Raw genomic sequence first — 21,828 nt, forward strand, 5'->3', positions numbered from 1 at the left:
GAGGAGCAAAAAAAAAAAGGGGGGGGGTGGGTGGAGAGGAGCTATCACTACTGATCCTCTAGACCGTAAAAGGGTAATAAAGGAATGCTATAAACAACTCTATGCCCACAGACTTGAGAACTGAGATGAAATGAATCAATTCCTTGAAAGGCATAATCTGGCAAAACTTCTGCAAGAAGAAATAGTCTGTGTAGGCCTATGTAAAATAAATGGAATCAGTGATTAATAAACTTCAAAAACAGAAAGCACCAGGCCCAGATGGGTTCACTGGTGAATTCTCCCAAACATTTAGGGAAGAATTTATACCTTTTCTCCACAATCTTATAGAAGGTAGAAGCAGAAGAGTACTTCCTAACTCCTATGAGACCAGCATTACCATAATACCCCAAACCAGACAAAGACATTACAAGAAAAGAGACTAAAGGCCAATATCTCTCATGAACATAAATGTAAAAATTTCCAACAAAATATTAGCAAATTGAATCTAACGTTGTATAAAAAGTATTATGTCCCATGACTAAATGGCGTTTATCTCAGGTATGCATGGTTGCTTTGGTATCTGGAAATCAATTAATGTAATCATCATATCAACAGGCTAAAGAAAAATCAAGTGATTAATAGATGCAGAAAAAAGCATTGGGCAAAATCCAACACCCATTCATAATAAAAACCAGCAAACTCTCGGAATAGAGAGGAATTTCCTCAACATGATAAAGTCTACCTACAAAAACCCTGTACTAACATCATCATACTTAATGATAAGAAACTCACAGGTTTCCTGCTGAGATTGGGAACAAAGCAAGGATGTCTCCTCTTACCATCCCTTTTCAACATTGGACTGGAAGTCCTAGATAAAGCAGTAAGACAAGAAAAGGAAATTGAAGTGTACAGATTTGGAAGAGAAATAAAACTGTCTTCATTTATAGATGACATGATTACACAGAAAGTCTGAAAGAATTGACCTGAAACTAATAATTATAGCATGGTTGTATGACAAAAAATTTATATATAAAAGCCTATCACTTTCCTATGTACCAGCAATGAACAAGTTGAATTTGAAGTTAAAAACACATTACATTTACATTATCACCCCCAGAATGGAATACTTAAGTACAAACCTGACAAAATATGTATAAAGTCTATATGAGGAAAACAGCAAAGTTCTGATGAGATAAATGGAGAGGGAACCCTTGTTCATGGATAGGAAGACTTAAATATTGTCAACATGTCAGTTCTTCCCAATTTGATCTATAGATTGCATGCTATCCCAATAAAAATCCTAGGAAGTCATATTTTGGAGATCAACAGAGTGATTCTAAAATTCATATGGAGGGGCAAGAGATCCAGAATAGCCAATACAATATTGAAGGAGAAGAACAAATTTAGAGATTTCAAGACTTACTGTAAAGCTATGTTAATTAAGACCGTGTGGTAGTGGTAAAGTAACAGACAAATGGATCAGTGGGACAGATGGGAGAGCCTGGAAGTAGACCCACATAAATATAGCCAATGTTCTTTGACAAAGGAGCAAGGGCAGTATAATGGAGCAAGTAAAATGTCTTCATCAAATGGCACTAGGATGACTGCATCCACATGCAGAAAAAATGGACCTAGACACAGACCTTATACCCTTCACCACAGTTAACTCAAAATAGATCATAGACCTAAAATGTAAAATGCAAAACTGTAAAACTTCTGGAAAATAACATAGGCAACCTAGCTGTCCTGAGTATGGCAATGACTTTTTTGGATACAACACCAAGACACAACCCTTGAAAGTAATAATTGATAAGCTGGACTTGATTAAAATTAAAACCTTCTGCTCTGTGAAGGACAGTGTGAAGAGAATGGTAGGATGAGCCACATATTGGGAGAATATTTGTAAAAGACACATCTGATAAAGGACTGTTACACAAAATAGACAACTCTTAAAACTTGACATTAAGAAAATGGACCTGATTAAGAAATGAACAAAAAATTTGAACTGACACCTCACCAAAGATGATATACAGGTGGAAGGTAAGTGTATGAAAAGATGTTCAATATCCTGTGTCATTAGAGAATTGCAAATTAAAACAGCATTGATTTATTACCACGTGATTGTGAGAATGACTAAAATCCAAAAAACAGGGACAACACCGATCGCTGATGGGAACGTGGAGCATTAGGAAAGTCACTGCCGGTGGGAATGCTAAATGGTGCAGCCATTTTGGGAGACCAGTTTCTCACAAAACTACAGGTTCTGTTACTGTACGATCCAGCCATTGCATTGCTTGTTATTTATCAAAGGACCTGAAAACTCACACGTAGGAACCTGTACAGGGTTGTTTTAGCAGCTTTATTCATAATTGCCAAAACATGGGAGCAACCAAGATGTCTTATAGTCAGTGAATGGGTAAATAAACCATGTTACATCCATACAAGGGAACATTATTCAGCACTAAAACGAAATGAGCTATCATACCATGAAAAGACACGGAGGAAATCTTAAATGTGTATTGCTAAGTGAAAGAAGCCACTCTGAAAAGGCTGCATACATCCTCTATGAGTCCAACTATAGGACATTCTGGAAAAGGCAAAATGAAGGAGGTAGTAAAAAAAATCTGTGGTTTCCAGTGTTTGGGGACCCAGAGGGATGAGTAGGTGGAACACAGGATTTTTAGGACCGGGAAACTAGTCTGTATGATACTTTGATGATGTGTACTTGTCTTTATGCTTATGTGAAAACCCATAGTGTGTACAGCACCAGGAGTGAACTGTGGTCTTTGGGGAAAATAGTGGCATGTCAGTGCAGGTTTGCTGATCGTAACAAATGTGATTTCTGGTTTGGGATGTTGATAACGGGAGAGGTGGCAGGTGTGTGTGGACATGGGACTCTGTGTTTCCTGCTGAATTCTGCTGTGAACCTAAAACTGATCTACAAAACAAAGTTTATTAGTGTTACTACTTTTTAAAAGGTTATTCTCAGATGGATAACAAGTCAATATTAAAAAATTAAAAAACAGGAAAATACACTTGAATATTTTTCTGACCTGAATGTGGAAGGACTTCTAATCAGGAAAGTTATCATAAAAGAATACATAGTTAGCTATATTTCTGTATAATTTCATTTAGTCTTTACTAAAAGACAAAAGTATTTGGATAATAATATATAAACATGTTAATATATAAATGGAAAAATGGTATGGATAGACTATCAATAAAAAGTAATTTAAAATTACAAGTAGACTTGGTGCCTGGGTGGCTCAGTCGATTAAGTGTCTGCCTTCAACTTGGGTCATGTTCCTGATCCTGGGATTGAGTCCCGCATCAGGCTCCCTGCTCAGTGGAGAGTCTGCTTCTCCCTCTCCCCTGCTCCTCCCCTCTGCTCATGCTCTCACTCTCTCTGTCAAATAAATCAGTAAAAATCTTTTTTTTTTTTTTTTTAAGATTTTATTTATTTGAGAGAGAGAATGAGAGAGAGAGAGCATGGGGGGGGAGGGTCAGAGGGAGAAGCAGACTCCCTGCCGAGCAGGGAGCCCGATGTGGGACTCGATCCCGGGGCTCCAGGATCATGACCTGAGCCGAAGGCAGTCGCTTAACCAACTGAGCCACCCAGGCGCCCAATCAGTAAAAATCTTTAAAAAAATAAAATTACGAGTAGACTTTGGAAAAATTTCAACCTAACCTAAGTAATAATGACATTATACGATGAGATTAAATTTTATTTATTTTTTTAAAGATTTTATTCATTTGACAGAGCACCAGCAGAGGGAGAGGGAGAAGCAGACTCCCCGCTGAGCAAGGAGCCCAAAGTGGGACTTGATCCCAGGACCCCGGGATCATGACCTGAGCCGAAGGCAGACGCTTAACCAACTGAGCCACCCAGGCATCCCGAGATTAAATTTTAAATTACATGTAATATTTGATTAAATTACTTTAAAATATTTATAAAATATATTTGTTAGTGTAGTAATAAAACAAAAACTTGAACCCATGTACCACCAGAAGCAGACATTGGAACATGCTTGATGCTGTGTGTCCTGGTGGGTCCTCTTGCTTTCTTTTCTCTGCCTCCCACTATTTTAATCTCCTTACTATCATGTTTGTCAATTCCTGCAGGACACAGTTTTCCTACAGTTGTATTTATCTCCAAGTATTACATTGTTTCATTCTGCTTATTTTTTAATTCCCTGATTTGATTACTTTTATCTTTTCCCCCGTTTGTAGCATTTGTCGGATATAAAAGAAGATACATAGGTGGAAGGGATTGCATTAAATCTGGATTTGTAGGGGTAGAGAGTATCAGTATCATCTGGGGGCTAGCCAGAGTTACTTGGACCAACTCACACCCATTAGGATGGCTACTGTCAAAACCCAGAAAATTACAAGTGTTGATGAAAATGTGGAGAAATTAGAACCATGTGCACCAGTGGCGGGAAAGTAAAATGGGGCACCTGCTCTGGAAAACAGTATGGCAGGTCTTTAAAAAGTGAACCCTGTAATTGCTGGGTCATAGGGTAATTCTGCTTCTGGGTGTATCTGGAAGCAGAGTCTGGAAGGCGTGTTTGTATACACATGTTCATAGCAACACGTGGAAGAAACCCAGGTGTCCATCCACAGATGAATGGAAAACAAAGTGCAGTACATCATGCAATGGAATATTCAGCCTTGAAGAGGAAGAAAATGTGGGGGAACCTTGAGCACGTGTTACGGGAAATATGTCAGGCACAGGAGGACAAGTATTGTATGATTCCACCTCTGTGAGGGACTTAGTTTCATCACAAAGGAGAAGCAGAACGGTGGGTGCTGGGGATGCAGGGGATAGGGGCTCAGTGATTACTGGGTGCAGAGATTTGGTTTCACAGGATGAGGTGAGTTTCGGGGCGGGACAGTGTTGGCAGGTGCACAGCGGTGTGGATGTGTTTAATGCCACTGAACCGCACGTTTAAAAATGGTGATGCTGATTTATGTGTATTTTGCTACAGTAAGAGAAATTGAGGAAAAAATTGGTGGGAAGCTTTTGGTTTTGTGTTTTTATTTATTTTTTAACTATAAGCCTCTTGAGAATCACTTTCTGAAGGAGCTCCTCTTCCTAAAGGGAGCCAAAAAAAAGATTGAGGACTGAGTTAAATCTCTCCCAAGTCTTAAGGTGGTCGTCGTCGTCTTTTCCTTCTTCTTTTGATAGCTTAATCTTTGCTGTAACACAAATGAAGGCTTACTCTGGGACTTTGTTGTTCACATAACAGCTGGAAAAGTTGAATTTCATAATTTTGTATCAGAAGCTTGTCATGTTCCTAACTGTGAGGCCACCTTGAAAGACATGAAGAATGAGGCCTGTCCCTTCTTAGTTGAATGGGTAGATTCTTTTGAGGAATTTATAATTATTTGCACAAGGTGATATATCTGTGGAGAGACCTATAAGCAAATTATAACTAGAATATACAAGAGAGTCGAGTTTAGTTCTAGGAGAGGGGTTGGTTAGGAGCAAGTCCCAGGAAGAGCAAAGAAAGAGCAGAGCACAGCTTACCCAAGGGGATGGAGGTACGGCGTTTCTGGGCAGACTTAGGAATTTTTTTTTTTTTTAAGATTTTATTTATTTATTTGACAGAGAGAGCGAGAGCAGGAACACAAGCAGGGGGAGTGAGAGAGGGAGAAGCAGGCTTCCCGCGGAGCAGAGCCCGATGTGGGGCTTGATCCCAGGACGCTGGGATCACGAACCTGAGCCGAAGGCAGACGCTTAATGACTGAGCCACCCAGGTGCCCCAGACTTAGGAATTTTGAGTAGTTAAGTTTAGTAGTAGCATACACTCAGGGAAGAGAGCTGTGGAGTTGGATTTGGCCACGTCGTTGAAGACCTTGAATGAGAAGCTGTCTGTACAAAGGATCTGAGGAACTCATTTTCTAGGATTTTCTTTTTATTGATAAACACCCAAATTGCTATCTTTTGATATCTAGCCACATTATTCATATTTACTAGACGGTGGAAGGACTTTTGTCTGACTGGCTTATTGCTATATTCCCAGAGCCTAGAAGAATATCTGACCTACGTTAGTGAATGCATGATTTTAGATTTCATAAGAAGGGAAAATCTCCGTGGTGGTTCTTTAAAGAGATCTTGTCCTAATAGGTCAGGCTGGTTTTGTTGTTTTTATAACTGGTCTCAGACTTCATCATACTCAGCTTACTTGGGTTTGAGTTCTTTGCAAGGCTCTCTTTGGGCTCCTGAGCATCTCCCTTATGATGTATGTATCTGTGTTGACTTGGTTCAGATTCAGGTAGATCTCAAAAATCTTTGGTTTTAACTCTACATCTGTTTTCCTGAAGTGTGCATTATTTAATTCTTTAGCCTTGATTTTAACCATTTCTAGCCATTTGGTGATAATCACTTCTAGAGTTTCTGCTATTAGTGTCCCCCCCTGTGTTCTTTTGGTTGTTATATAAATAGTAATATCTACTATTTAGGTATTATTTTAAAATGCTAGCTTTGGTTTTATATATTTTCTGTAGTTCTGAATAAATTATTAATTGTACACATATACTTAGAAAAAACACAGGTTGAATTGCATGTTTACATGATGTGATCACTGCCCTGAGACCCTTGTGCTTCCGTTGTTACGGGCGTCATAGCCCTAATGAAACCGAGCAGTGATTTTTATCCTGGCTTTCAACAGCCAAGTATCTTTTAAAGAAATTAAGGAAATTTCTCTTAAATTTCCCCATATGCTTATATTCTGCAGCGCTCCATGAGCTGGAAGTGGTGTCCCCGGTGCGTGGACTGCCCCAGGACACCTTTGGATGGCATTGTCCTATCTGCCCTTACAGTTCGTGGTTCATGTGTATGTCAGACCTCCTCTGCCAGCGTCAGGCTCTTCTCTGGCAAGGACTACAGTTCTTACATTTTTACATACTTCACTGTATCCATATCTGTGCCTTACACAGAATAGACACCTGTTGTCTTTCAGATTGTGTTTTTCGTGGGAGTATGTGCAGAACCTGATGACTTGCACTACCGCAGTTCACCGTTAGATGTCACTCTGTGACATACTTGACATTCTTGCCCAAACTTCCCTCCCTTGATGCTGATCCCATTCAGGAAGGCGGCTTTCCTCAGCAGATGCTCTGGCTGAGAAGTTTCTGTACGTTTGAAAGTGGTTTCTTTCCAAACACACATTAATAAATTATAATTGCAGTTGTGACTATCTTTTAGTTCTGCACCTAAGTCTGTACTGAACCCAACTGATTTTCCTTAAGTTTTCTTTAGAATTTGAATGCTGGCTTTATGTTTTGGTTATTCTCTCTTTGGAGCAAAGTCTGCAGCTATGACAAGTAGTGGTGGGAAGAAATAGGATATTCAGGAATACCCTAGAATGTGCTTGGAATTCTTCTGTTAGCAACGCACTTCTGAGAGATGCCTTATTCCAGGAGGCCGGCTGAGCCCAGACTTGTGGGAAGAGTCTCTAGATGAGCATTCATGGCGGCTGCCGGTTTCATTTGGGTTTGTCAGAGGAAGAGTGAGAACTGACTTGTCTGTGAAAAGAAATGTGGAAGCAGAGAAAGCCGACTTGCAGGCTCCGCCGGCCCATCATGGAACACAGGAAGGTGTCAAGAATGAGTTTCCTTCACTCATTCTCCTCCTCTGAAAGATAGGAAGGGTCAGGTCAAGGAGGTTTGGTGTTCACCCTATGCTCGAGGGCCTGCCCACACTACCCTGTGTGATTGAGGGATCTGGCGTCTCAGTGTGCGAGGACGTTCCTGACGGCCCAGCGCTCGGTGCCCAGCTGCGAGTCCCAGTGTTCGCGGAGCCTCTCCTGCTGCACCACCACCCATCCGATACCCAGGAGGCAGCCCATATCCCCCTTGATCTGACAGCCGGTGGCTGTTCTCCTCACCAGGCTCAGAATATTGAAATTTGAACGAAATAGTGGTATTGGTTCTGAATAATATAATGAACAGCCTCCCAACCCAAGCATGTGACCATTTCTGATGACGTCCTCCTCTGGGACACTAGCTCCCAGCCTTTCATGCCTCGGTTAGAAATAGATTCTGTTTATGGTTTTATTTGAAAAGAAAAAAAGAGAACGCTGTTTTCATTTGTCAGTATGTCTACATAAAACTGAAATTTTAAAACGATGAGTATCATAAACTAAGAACCAAAGAATTAGGACATTTGAATTCCATTTATATTGCTCTGTCATATTACAGTTACACACAATGTAGTATCAAAAAGTGAAATTTTATGTTCTATTTTTGCTTTGGAATAAAATTGAAATGTACGTGTTTTTTGATATGTTAGTATAGGGTGACCACTTGTCCTTCTTGGGAAGACCTTTTTAACTCTTTGACCTTAAAATGTCATTCTTTATGAAATAACAAAGTGAATGACGGTTTTTGCAGAGTAACCGGTAATGGAGAAAAGTTGGTCATGCTACATCCTGTGTTAGTGTATTCCCCGGTAGTTGGGAGGTGCTGAGTCTGTTACTACACTGATGGTAGTTCATCTTGTAATCCATGCTTTCTTTCCCCTTATGTTTTTGTGTTTTCCTACAGTTACAGAAGTGAACAGGTCATGGCACGTCTAACAAAAAGGCGACAGGCGGATACAAAAGCTATCCAGCATCTTTGGGCAGCCATTGAGATTATACGGAACCAGAAGCAAATTGCCAATATTGACCGTATTACAAAGTAAGTACATTTAAGCAAAAATATCCTTGTAAAGTTTCCTAAAAGATTTTTTGGGGAAAAAAGGTCCAAAAATAACTTATTTATTATGCTCATCGACACATTACAAAGTAGCAGTCACTTTTTGCCTTGTATACACTTGTCAGAAAAACAACAGAGAGACATAGGCAACTTGTGTTAAGATGTTTAATAAACAAATACCAGAGAAGTAAAACATCACTGTGTACTGTTTATAATAGCTTTTTAACGATCAAACATTTTTTAACTCTTGGGATCAAATCTTTAAGTCTTTTTATTAAAAAGGCTTGCTGTTGTGTGCCCGTCTAAAGCAGAGTGTTGTTGTTCATTGTTCACTGTGACTGCAGGACAAGCGTGCTGTGCAGAAAACACCCTCTTCTCGGTCCCTAGCCCACTAACCAGGACATCCTGACCATTTCGTCCTGTATTTTGGAAGTTATATTAAATCATCAATTTAAAAAAAGTTGGTTTTTTTTTTTTCCTAGTTTCCAATGCTATTTATTTTGGTAGACCAAGATCAGGATAGGAAACAATCAGACTATTTTATCAATACTCACATTATAAGGGAGTCTTCAAATAGAACTTGATTTTATTTGTTTCTCTGAGTATTTTTAAGGGAATAAAGCTAAATTCATCTCTTTTTAAATGTTTGAGTGATATTTTTTGGTAATTTAGGTAGAATTTCTTTCTTTATTCTTTGTACAGATGACTCCTTAGATGCTGTATGTAAAAATGGGAAGTGGGTGATTTATGAGCCCCTTTAATGAAATGTTTATTTTTGTCCTTACTAATAAGTAGTAGAATTGAGCACCACATATTTTTGTCTCTTACCTACATTCTCTTAAAGATTATAAAGGTTGCTCATGAGAGGATGGACCAGAGAAAGGGAGAGGGTGTTGCTGTGTGTTGCTGTAAGTCTGTATTTACCCTTTGAGCACTTAAAATTGCCGTGCTCCTGCAGGCCAAGAGAAGAAAAAAATAGGTAACACTTAGGGGAAATAAGAATAAAATAAAGAGTACACAATAAGTCATATTAGTATGTCCTTATAAAAAGCAAATAACTTGAGGGTATGTTACAAAGTACTAGTTATAGTGAGGTGGTATTGGCCTAAAAACATTTCTTCGAAACCTCAAGAATAAAAAGCCATAAGTATTTTCCTATGGCTGGGATTTTCTTTAAAAAAAAACCATGGTTTATGTATATTAAAATTATTTATGGAAGAATGTGGAAATCAGATGCTGCTCTTTGGATTTAACGTTTAGACTTAGGGTCATTGACTGAACTCTAGCAGTGTCTCTCCCTCCCCCAGCATCGTCCTAGAGCTGTGGAGGTTTTCCCCGCCCGGGGTGCACAGTCTGGCCGCGAGGGTCGCTGTTAGCTCGTGGCCATGGCGGGTGCGGGCGACCTGCCGTGTGTGCGCAGACGTTTGTCAGCAGGAGCGCACACCCATGCGCATCTTGCATCCTGTCCTCTCTTCATCAGCACAGCCTCAGGCTGCCAAGGCTGACTTTTCTCCATGCGCTAGAGTCCGTAGATCTTAAGGTGTAGCTGAAGAAATGTATTCACCTACCAAAAAGTTAATGTCCTATCAGTGTTGTCTAAAGATGAAAAGGAACTAAGAAAATCAGAGGGTAAGTGTTGGCAGGAGTGACGGCCAGTGTCTCTTCTCCCGTCTGAGCACCACTCCTGCCTGTTCTGGGGTGCACACCGTGGCGTCCGTACTTCCGTCACAGCCTGTGTGCCTAACCAGCTGGCCTGTGCCCGAGCGTCCGGGCCGCACTGGTGCCCTTTCACACCCTGGCCGGAGCAGGTTGGGAGGAGTGCTGCCCCATGATGGGGAGTCAGGGGTCTGGGCTGTATTCTGAACAGGTGAATACTTTCCAAGTCTTCGATTAACTTTAAATCAAGGCCCTCTGCTCAGTTACAGCCGAGCCTGAACATCGTTGTCTTTTAATCATTACACACGGGTGACGTTCCTGACGGCTGTGGAGGAGTTACGGTAGAGAAGGCACGTGTGGTCGCGAGGACTCCTTCTCTACCGTGTCTGGTGAGAATGAAAGCTAGACGGCTTCCGGCACACCTGCACGTGTTTGGGCTCCCTGTCCTGTTGGGAAGCCTGGCAAACCCTGAACACTGGAGTTAACCTCTGTGTGATGTTCTAGTTCTGCTTGTGTTTGTTTCTTCGAAAATGGCTTTGAGGTCACCTTCAGTCTAAAGGTTCTCATTCATCCTTGATTGTGGTTTTCCTTTATAGTTTATTTATTGAAGAGACTGGTTCATTTGCTCTGTGGTTTCCCATAGTCTGGCTTTGGCTGGTCGCATCTTGTGTATTTGTTCCTCTGTGTTTCGTGGAAGTGGATAGTTGCCCTGGAGGCTTGGGTGGGGCGAGACCCCTTCATAGGTGCTATGTCCTCCTACCAGGAGGCCGTGATACGGGCTTCTCGTGTAGTCAGGTTGCTAGCCTTGATGTGTCTTGGCTTACGCCAACAATTCATTAAGGGTTGCGGAATGGTGATAATCTAATGCCATCTTCCTGTTGTAAACTGGAATACTTCTGTAAGGACACAAACTTGCCATCGCATGCTGTTGGGCAATCCTCTGGTGTGTTCGTATCTGAAGGTAGAATAGCAGGCTCTTTCCCTTTTTTGCCGGTTTTTTTAAAAACAGCATCCTCTAATGGTAACTAATTAGTTTTTTAAGTGTCATTTGGAATTCATGCATTTCAGTACTTTTGATATACTTCAGTCCATTTCTGACAAAATATTTATGCTCAGATTTTTCTGTCTTCCACGGGTTTGGAGCCTCTCCACGTGGACTCCTGAAGTGGCTTTCTGCTTTCTCACCCAACAGGATCTTTCAGGCTCATCTCTCTTGCAGTCCGCCCCAGACCTGGAACCTTTGATTTCTCCAAGGGGCTCCGGTTTCTGTCACATAGAAATTGTGTCTCAGAAGCATGTCTGGCCCTCCGTGTGCTCACTGCGGCTTGCTTGGTCTTTTCAGGCCTTCTCGTGGGCAGAGGTAGTAAATATAATTGTAAGAGGAAAAACACCTTATGAATGCATACTTGCATTTTTGTTGGAATTTGTGGCTACTGGGTTTTCCATAACTCTTCTACCAAAACTTTTCTTACACAGTAAGGAGGTCATGAATGGTAGTTACTCAGGTTGTTGTATCCAGCATTATATATCCAGCATTTGGAGAGTAATAACACCAACACTGTAACCAGTAATGTGTTTCCTGGAAACAGTGTAGACTGTTTATCCCTGTTCTTAAACAGTTGTACTGATTCTAACCAGCCAGAGATGAGGCCAGCTGCCTGACATGCTCTTCCTCACCACTGAACATTGGTTTCCCTCTGCAGTAAGTGTGTATCTCATGGTCCCCAGCAGCCCTCTCTTGGTGTGCAAAGTTCCTTCTCTGGTCGATTTCTTTTTTATATTCTTTTCCCCCAGTTTTACTAATATATAATTGACATACGATGTTGTGTTTATAAGGTATACAACATCATGATTTTGTATTTGTACCCACTGCAAAACAATACCTCAGTGTGTTCGGGTAGCATCTGTCCCCTCACATAGTCACACATTTTGTTTCTTGTGATGAGAACCTTTGAGACCTCCTCTGTTAGCACCTTTCAGATACACGGTCCATTATTACTAGCGGTAATCAGCATGCTGTACCTGACATGCCCAGGACTGATTTCTCTTATAACTGGAAGTTTATACTTTTTGCTCCCTTTCCTGTTTGACCCACTGCTGGCCACCACCAATCTGTTCTCTGTTTCTGTGCGCTTGGTCTTTTTAGATAACATATGGGAGATGAACAGGGTTTGTCTTTTTCTGTCTGACTTATTCCACTTAGTACAGTGCCCTCGGGAGCCATCCACGTTGTCACAGAATGATGGGGTTTTCTTTCCTACAGCTGAGTCGTTCCCTTGTATATACACGTCATCTTCGTGCACTCCTCTGTCAGTGGGCATGTGGGCTGTTCCCATGCTGTGGCTACGGTGACTAGTGCTGCCGTGGACGTGGCAGGGTGTAGATAGCTTTTTGAGATAGTGATTTCATTTCTTACGGATAAATACCCAGAAGTGGGATTGCTGATCGTATTGTAGTTCTATTTTAATTTTTTGAGTAGCCTCCATGCTGGTTTCCAGAGCGGCTGCACCATCTAGGACATTCTTAATCAAGACTTTGTGGGAACTGACCTTCGAGTGCTTGCTGGCTCGTCACAGCTGGTTGCAGCCTTTTTAGTGCATCAGTTTGGCTGGATTTATAATCCTTAACTTGTCTATTCCTTTCTCTGGGGTTTTTATATGTTCTATATTGCTGGCTTAAAGGGCTTCTTGTGGTCGCCATGCACCCTAGGAAAGAGGCCTGCATGTTTTTTACCAGTTTCTTTTAAGTCTCTCCCTCTGTTTTTAAAATAGTTTTGTTCTGTTCAAAAAGTATAACTAACAGAAACTTCTTTAACAGGTTCTGTTATTTGGGGTGGAAAGTACTTTCACCAAAGGAGTCAGTCTGAAATCAAAGTACATATATGGGATTATGTTTGATTTGTAATTAGTGGTTAAGCTATCCCTCTCATTTAAAGGTGCATGTTTAGGGATGCCTGGGTGGCTCAGTCGGTTAAGCGTCTGCCTTCGGCTCAGGTCCTGATCCCAGGGTTCTGGGATCGAGTCCCTGCTGAGCAGGGAGCCTGCTTCTCCCTCTGCCTGTTCTGCCTGCCCCTTCGCTGTTTGTGCGTGCGGTCTCTCTCTCTGACAAATAAATAAAATCTTAAAAAAAAAAGGTGCATGTTTATAAATTGGATTTGATGATAATGTGAAATTCCATAGTTCTCATTTGAGAGCTAAATAAACAGAAATAAATTTTCATCTCTCAGTAAAAACATATTTTTAGAAACTGAAGTATGTTTTGTGATGCTTAATCATCATAAAATTGAAACCAACAGGTCATTTTATCATAAAAAATATAGTAGTCATTTGAATGAAGGTGAGCACAGGCAAGATTTTATGTAAAACAAGTATAACATTTTTATGTTTAAGATCATAATGTTAGCTCTTGTTTTACAGTTTTTAAGTCAAGGAACAAAGATTAAGAAACATAGACTGGGTGGCTCATTTCGGTAAAGTGTCTGCCTTCGGCTCAGGTCATGATCCCAGGGTCCTGGGTTGGAGCCCCGCATTGGGCTCCCTGCTCAGCAGGAAGCCTGCTTCTCCCTCTATCTGTGCTCTCTTGCTCTCTCTCTGACAAATAAATAAAATCTTTTAAAAAAATGACAACCAAATCAGTAACAAATGAAATTTAAACTTTCAATCCCTAAGATTTCTCATATTACTCATAATTCATAATCGCGTCATTTACGGTCACCTATATTTTAATATTCCATAAAATAAGCCACATGTGTCCACTTCTGTTTTGTCTTAAAGCCTCACATACTATTCACATCTAACTTGGATAATTATAAGGTGGCATTAGTGTTTCATAAAGTATTCTGAGTAATCGTTATAATGTAAATGCATTCTGTTGAAGCAAGTATGGATTTTATGTTCATCTCTGCCAGTATTACGGGCTAGTTCGTGCCATTGCGAGAGGTCAGATGACGTTTTGTGCCTGCTGGACAAGCCAGTGACCCTTTCTGTTTTCTTGCTGTCTCGGGCACCTGCGGCTGTGTGTTTCCAGAGGTGATGGTGCCTGACTCACGTGATTAGGCTGACATGGGGCTGGAAGACTTCCCGTTCCAGTTAATGTTTCAGATCAGGGCATCAGTGACCTGTATCGCTTACTCTAGGGTCACACCCCAGGTATAACTGTGCCCTCTGCCCTCTTTGACACGTTTGCAGTGACTGCGTCCTCCTGGAGCACCAGCTATCGCTACGGGCTGAGCCGTCTGCGCCCGGCTGGCTTCTCAGGTTGCACAAGGCACACTCCATCTCTGTAGTGACTTGTTGAGAGTTCACTCCATGAGAGCCATAAGAACTGCCAAGTTACCATTTTGCTTTGTCTCTGTGTCAGTTTCTTTTCTTTTTTGGCAGACAACACAAAAATAAGGAGCGCTTCCCAAATTTATGTGTCCGGCTTGCAAGGGGCCATGCTGATCTTCTGTGTGTCGTTCGGTCTTAGCGTATGTTCTGCCAGGGCGAGCCCTCTACTGATTCCACTCCCTTACTGGGTTTGCTGAAGAGGAGGGGATGGCCATTGCCTGCTACCTCTTTGGAAATAAGTTATTTTGAAAAACTAGCAGTTAATATTATGCTGTAAATACAATCTCAAGAATTCTTCACAGACTTACTGACTGCACACCCATTTCTGTCTGTAATGATTTATTCTTTCTTACATTTCTTCTGTGGTAGCAGATTGGCAGGCACAATTTACCACTGTTATTTTATTTTACATAATAACAGCCTTGCAGGAGAAGTCACGGATTCTGAGCAACCGTAACATACAGCTCCACAGTGAGCTTTCTCCGGTGTGCTGAATTCTCAGGGCACTCCTCTTGGCTTGGATTACTGTCTAGCTGTTTTCATGTTTGACATTTCTCTGCAGTTCTGTGAAGGAAACATACGGACAAGGCACAGAAAAGCGTAAACAACCATTCGAGAGTAAATGAGTGTGATCAAGTAATGGGAGAGGCATCACAGATGGCCCAGGGCTCGCCCCACATGCTGGTCTGTACTGATGGATACACTCCTGGCCGCAGTCCAGGGGTCACTGGATGTCAGGAAGTCGTGGGAGGCCTGTATTGGTTGGGCCTGGGAGGGTGGGTGGGATTCAGGCCAAGGAGAGTCCGAGCAGAGGGACTGGAAAAGGAGGTGAAGACAGAGAGGGCCAGACAGGAGGGCCTCTGAGGCCAGCACTGAGGTTTTTATCCTGGACCTAGAGGGCGATACCGAGTGTGTTTGCAATGTGGACGTAGTGAGAGGAAAATACACTAGTTTCCCTCCCCAGAGAGATGGAACGTTCCCTTCAGGTCTGGAGTGGGCCTGCACCTCCCTGTTCTGGCCCGGGTCTGAGCCCGCCTGGTTCCTTGTCCGCAGTGGCAGCACGGTGCTGACTGGGCTTCCGGCCGCCCACACCTGCAGTCTCTGTTGCTTCCCATCACTGGTGTCAGAGGTGTTTTTCCAGAACACCATCTTATCAAATGCTGTGTGACTGACAGCTTCCTCTATTGCTCGCGAGCCCAAATTCCCATGCCAGCGTATTACTGTCTGGGCCTGCCACTTTCCACCCAGTGTGCTGTGCTCCAGACGCCCCGGCCCCCCTGCAGGCCCCCGGATCCTCGGTGGTCCACACTCTCTGGGATGCTGACCCCCCTGGACTCATCTGCCAGGCAGACTCCTCTTGAAGTCATGTCCCCCAGGAGGTTGTTCCTGACCCCTCCAAGTGAACATAAGCCTCACCCTTCATCAGTATTTTTCTAGATTATAGGTCTCTTTATTCTTCTTTAAGATGCTGGTTTTTATTTCCCCATTGTGCACAAAGTGCAAATACCTGACTGAACAGGGCGTTTGTGTGAGCCCTTCACATTAGACCCTGAGTGTCCTCCTTTTCATGCCCTGTGGCTCCCTACTCAGATTTCCATCTGGTGACACTGTTCTCTTCGGTCTGAGCACTCTCTTATTTTGATTCTTTTTTTTTTGTATTTTTCCTTCATTAATAGACAAAACCTACCCTTTTAAGATTCAATCCAAATATTCTCTCATACCGATTCATTCCTCGGGATAACCTTGCTCTTGGTCACAGTGATGTATATGAAAATAACTTGTATTATTTATTACAGGCTCTTATTACTAAAAAAAATTTCTGCTTCCTTTGCTGATAGTGAGCACCTTGCGGGTAGGGCATACGTCTTTCCTCGGTTTGGATCTTAGTGTGAAGTGTAGCTGGGACAAGGAGGTGAGGACAGGTTTCCTAATAATACTCAGTTGCATTCATTGAAGACATAGTTTCAAGGAGGCTCAGAATTGAGAGTCGTAGTTATTGTGACAAGCCCTGTGCTGTGTAGGATTTGTCTCTGTGAATTCTCCCAACTCCAAGAGGTCTGTTGTCATTCTCTTCACGTTGCTGAAGATGATGGAGCTCAGGTAGGGAAGATCTTGCCTGAGGCCACAGAGGTTGGTGGCAAAACGCAAATACGAATATAGATCTCTCTGATGTCGTAGTCCAAGCTTCTGATCATTCACTGTTTCCTTTGGTATTTGATGGACTTGTACCCTTGCATGTGTTGAAGACTTTAGTTCACTGTCACATTTGTGTGCTTCCATATCACCATGTAACAACCCAGACATTCAGAGGAGCTTTTATTGTGGCAAAATACACATCTTAACCATTCTTAACTGTAGTTCAGTGGCATTAAATACGTCCACACTGCTGTGCACCTGCCACCACCGTCCCTCCCCGAAACTCACTTCGTTGTGTGAAACTGAATCTCTGTACCCAGTAATCACTGAGCCCCCATCCCCTGCGCCCCCAGCACCCGCTGTTCTGCTTCGCCTTTGTGATGAATCTAAGTCCCTCACAGAGGTGGAATCCTGTCGTATTTGTCTTTTTGCAACTGGCTGTCTCACTCAGCATGATGTCCTCAAGGCTCATCCATGTTGTGGCATAAGGAAGATTTCCTTCCTCCTTAAGGCTGGATGATACCCCACCGCACGGAATGTGGTAGACCCCGCATCTTGTTACCCATGCGCTCGTCCACGGATACTTGGGTTGCTCCTGTGCGTTTGCTTTTGTGACTAATGCTGGTATGAACCTGGGTGGACAGAGCTGTTTGAGACCCTGCTTTCAGGTGTTTGGGGTTTATACCCAGAAGTGGAGTTGTGGGGTTCATACGGCAGTTCTGTTTTTAGTTTCGTGGAGGAACCTCCATACTGTTCTCCACACTGGCTGCACCAGCTTGCATTCCCACCAGCAGTGCACGAGGGTCCCCTGTCTCCGCCTCTTCGCCAACACTTGTTATTTCCTGTCTTTTTGGGTCTAGCCGTTCTGACAGGTGTGAGGCGGTACCTCATTGTGGTTTTGATTTGCATTTCCCTGGTGCTCAGTGACGTCGAGCGTCTTCGCATGTGCTTATTCTTGTATCTTTGGGGATGTGTCTCTTCAACTTCTTTGCCCGTTTTTGAGTCAGGTTGTTAGTATCAGAAGTTTTGTATATATTCTGGATGTTAATTCTTAACCAGATGTATGATTTACAGATATTTTTCTCAGTCTACTCTGTAGACAGTGTCTCCTGATGTACAACCTTTTAGAATTTTTATGAAGTCACTTCATTTTTTCTTTTGTTGCCTGTGCCTTTGGTCACATCCAAGAAATCATTGCCAAATCCAGTGTCGTGAAGCTTTTGTCCTACGTTTTCTTCCAGAGTTTTATCGTGTTAGGCCTTACATTGAGGTCTTTGATCCATTTTGAGTTAATGTGTGTGTGTGCTGTTAGGTGGGGGTCCAGCCTCCTTTGCACGTGGAGATGCAGTGTCCCCAGCCCATTCTTGTCGGCTCCCCATCGAGAGGTCTCGGCATCCTCGTCAAAAGTCCTTTCACTACGTGAGGGTTTCTTTCTGGGCTTTCTGTTCACCTCCCCTCGTCTGTCTGTCTGTTTTTATGCCAGTACCACGTGGTTTGGTTACTGTAGCTTTTGTCGTAGGTTTGAAATGAGGAAGTGTTGAGTCCTCCAGTTTCTCCTTCTTGTCTTCAAGATGATTTTGGCTATTTGGGGTCCATTGAGATTCCACATGAATTTTAGGATGGGTTTTCTATATCTGAAAAAGTTTGAGATTTTGGTAGGGATGGCACTGAATCTGTAGATGGCGTTGGGTCCTGCTGACATTTTAACAGTATGATGTCCTCCAATCCACAAACATGGGGTGGGTTTCCATTTGTTCATGTCTTGAATTCCTTTCAGCGGTGTTAGGTAGTGTTTGTTGTGCAGGCTTTCCCTCCTTGGTTAAGTTACTTCCTACGTATTCTTCTTTGAGCGATTTTAAACAGAATTGTTTTCATCGTTTCCTTTTGAGATTGTTCATTGTTCCTGTTTTTTTTTTTTTTTAAAGATTTTATTTATTTATTTGACAGAGACACAGCGAGAGAGGGAACACAGCAGGGGGAGTGGGAGAGGGAGAAGCAGGCTTCCCGCTGAGCAGGGAGCCTGATGCGGGGCTTGATCCCAGGACCCGGGGATCATGACTGAGCTGAAGGCAGATGCTTAACGACTGAGCCACCCAGGTGCCCCGTTCATTGTTCCTGTTAGAAATGCAGCTGATTTTATGACTTTGCGTCCTGCTACATTGCTGAATTCATCTGTTAGTAAAGCAGCTTTTTTGTGGAATCTTTAGAGTTTTTTATGTGCAAGATAATAATGTCGGCAGAGGTCATTTTACTTCTTATCTCCAATTTGGATGCTTATTATCCTTTTGTTATCTAAATGCTCAGGCTAGGAGGTGTAGTACTGTGTTTACTAGAAGTGATGATAGTGGGCATCCTTGTCTTGTTCCAGACTGTAGAGGAAGAGCTCTCAGCTCGCACAGCTGACCGTGAGGTTAGCTGTGGGCTTGTTGTATATGACCCTCACTGTAGTGAGGTGGTTTCCTCTAGCACCCAGTCCGGTGAGTGTTTCGCGATGGGAGGGTGTTGATTCTGTATGATGCATCTGTTGAGATGCGTCTGTTCGTTCTGTTAGTGTGATGTGTCACCCTTGGTGAAGTGCGTGTGTTGAACCATCCCTGAATCTACAAGCACCTAGTGGCACAGCATTATTATTAAAATGTGTTTTACTCTAAGTTGCATAGTTGTATCGCAGGACACTTGGAAAAGAGAAAGCCAATGAATAATCACCTATAATTTCTCTGTCCAGTTTTGATTTCTTTCTTTCTGATCATTTTTTTCCTCAACATTGTTTTATGTAGACCATGTTGTTACGTGGTCACCGTAAGTTATTATTGGTAATGGTTGGGCAGTGTTCCAGGTGGTGAGACTTCTGTCATGGGGTTTGCAAGGGAGGAGGAATAAGCAAGGTAAACATGCATTGTAAGGTTCACGTTGTGGTCATTTATTTGCCTTCAAAACCACCACAGGGGGCTGGCACTACTCATTTTCGCACTTGGAGATGCAGAAGTAACTTGTCCAGGTCGTGAGAGCCGCTGTCTGAGCTGGGATCTGTGACTTTAAAGGCCAGGCTTTTCCCACTGCACATGCTCACCCCTCCGTACATCATCCGTCGGTTTCTTGCAGGTCTGATGTCCCTTGTACAGATGTGTGGTGATGCCAGCAACGGGGTGTAAGCTTGGAGGGGTTCACGGCAGTTAGTGCAGGAACCATGTTTTCGAACATACTCAGTGCCAGGCCCGGGCTGAGTGCCTTGTGTTTGTCATCTCCATTGGCCTTCATTCCAACCCGCCCGGTATGCGTGATCACCTGCACGTCTCATTGTGCTCCTGTTTTGTTTGTTCCTGGGTAATTGGATGTTTCCAGTTTTTGCTGTGTTCAGTAGTCTCCTTGCACTGTGTCTTACTGCTTAGAAGGATTGCTTCCCGATGGACACTCGTGTTGTCCTGGGCGTCCCTCCGCCACAAATGGCCACCAGTGGGAACAGGAGGGATTCGTTAGCGTGTGTGTCCAGACACGGAATGCCTCCCTGACTGCAGGGTGTGCAGGTTTGGCTAAGCTCCCTTGGGGGATGCCTGTTCAGTAGCTGGACATAAGGGCTATACCCCCACGTGTCTGCTGGTACCTGATGCTGCTCATTTGCACACGTGGTCACGGACATGTCCTAGTTTACATTTCTTTGTTCATTAATGAGATGAGACAGGTTATGACGTTCCCACAAGGTTTTGGCCTTTCTTTGCTGTGGATGCCTGTTCTCCTCCTTTACCTATTTTCCCACTGGGTTCTTGTCCTTTTCTGTTGATTTGCAGAAGCTCATGTTCTTCTGGACATTAATTCCTTTATGCACATCATGCTTTGTAAACATCTTTTCTAGAAGTTCTGTTATCTGTATATTAATGTTTCCCATACTGTTCTTTGTTGAACAGAAAATTTTAATTTTGCAGTTATCAAATTCATTGTTTTTGGCCTAATGTTTTATGTTGTTGACATTTTTTATTTAAGGAATCCTTCTTAATAAGACCACAAGAATATTCTGCCACATTTTCTTTTATTAACTTTAGAGTTTTACGTTTCACAGTTCTTTAATCCATCCGTGGTTTCTCTCCATGCAGTGGGGGAAATGGTCCAGGTCTAGTTTGTTTTTCTCTCTCTAGTGAGTCTGACTTCTGTTTCAACATCTAAGCGTTGGAGTCAGAGACTCTTGTGGGAGATGATTGAGGGCCGTGAGTTTGCGTGGTAGCTGTGCCATGTTTGTGTGCCCTCTTCCCACCACTGTGTAAGCAGGGAGGGATTTTTTTCTGTTTTGTATATCCGTGAATGCCAAGAACCCCAAACCAGGAAGGGGCACCTGGTGTTCACTCATTCACCTGCTTGCTGAATGTTGCATGGCTGTGGGCCCTTCTCCTGCAACCAGTTGTCCTGTCCACAGAGAGCATGCAATCTCTAATGGACGTGCACTGATCGCAGGGTCAGCTCTCCTGGTAACTATCTGTGTCCTCCAGGAATTTCCTTTCCTTCCTTCCTCTGCGAATGAAGGCCCCCATGGAGGGCCTTCTTTTTTTTTTTTTTGGAGAGAGCGCGTGAGTGGGGTTGTGGGGGACGGGCAGATGGAGAGAGAGAGAATCTCAAGCAGACTCCATGTCCAGTGTGGACCCTGACGCGGGGCTCGATCTCGCAACCCCGAGGTCATGACCTGAGCTGAAATCAAGAGTCAGACGCTTCACCGACTGAGCCACCCAGGGGCCCCCGTGGAGCCTCCATCTTAATGAAGATACAGAACATTGTCATCACCCCCAAAAGTTCCTTGTACTCCTTGGTGGTCATTCCCCTGCCCCCAGCCGCAAGCACTGATCTGCTTTCCGTGGCAGTGATTAGCTTTGCTTGTTCTAGAGTTTTTTTTGTTTTTTGTTTTGTTTTTTTTTTAAGATTTTATTTATTTGACAGAGAGAGACACAGCGAGAGAGGGAACACAAGCAGGGGGAGCGGGGGAGGGAGAAGCAGACTTCCCGCTGAGTAGGGAGCCCGATGTGGGGCTCGATCCCAGGACCCT

General features: G+C 43.0%; 1 protein-coding gene and 1 non-coding gene across 12 annotated transcripts in view; one reads left to right on the forward strand and one right to left on the reverse strand.

Moving 5' to 3' along the window:
- Positions 1–21,828, forward strand: part of ZMYND11 (zinc finger MYND-type containing 11) — a 128,560-nt gene that overhangs the window by 47,601 nt on the left and 59,131 nt on the right. For 9 of the 11 annotated variants that reach the window (XM_032425990.1, XM_032425993.1, XM_032425991.1 and 6 more), the window contains one exon: positions 8,530–8,664. In XM_032425990.1, coding sequence (XP_032281881.1) covers positions 8,549–8,664 — 116 coding nt within the window. In that variant the 5' untranslated portion in view covers positions 8,530–8,548. Of the gene's footprint in view, positions 1–8,529; positions 8,665–10,588; positions 10,728–21,828 lie in introns of those variants that run through there. The other 2 variants (XM_032425997.1, XM_032425998.1) reach the window with 2 other exon arrangements.
- LOC116645705 lies at positions 14,725–14,827 on the reverse strand. The gene has a single exon (XR_004302005.1). It is a non-coding gene; the product is annotated as a U6 spliceosomal RNA (small nuclear RNA).

Source organism: Phoca vitulina, unplaced genomic scaffold (genome assembly GCF_004348235.1).
Source record: "Phoca vitulina isolate PV1807 unplaced genomic scaffold, GSC_HSeal_1.0 scaffold33, whole genome shotgun sequence".
Classification (NCBI taxonomy): Eukaryota; Metazoa; Chordata; class Mammalia; order Carnivora; family Phocidae; genus Phoca; species Phoca vitulina.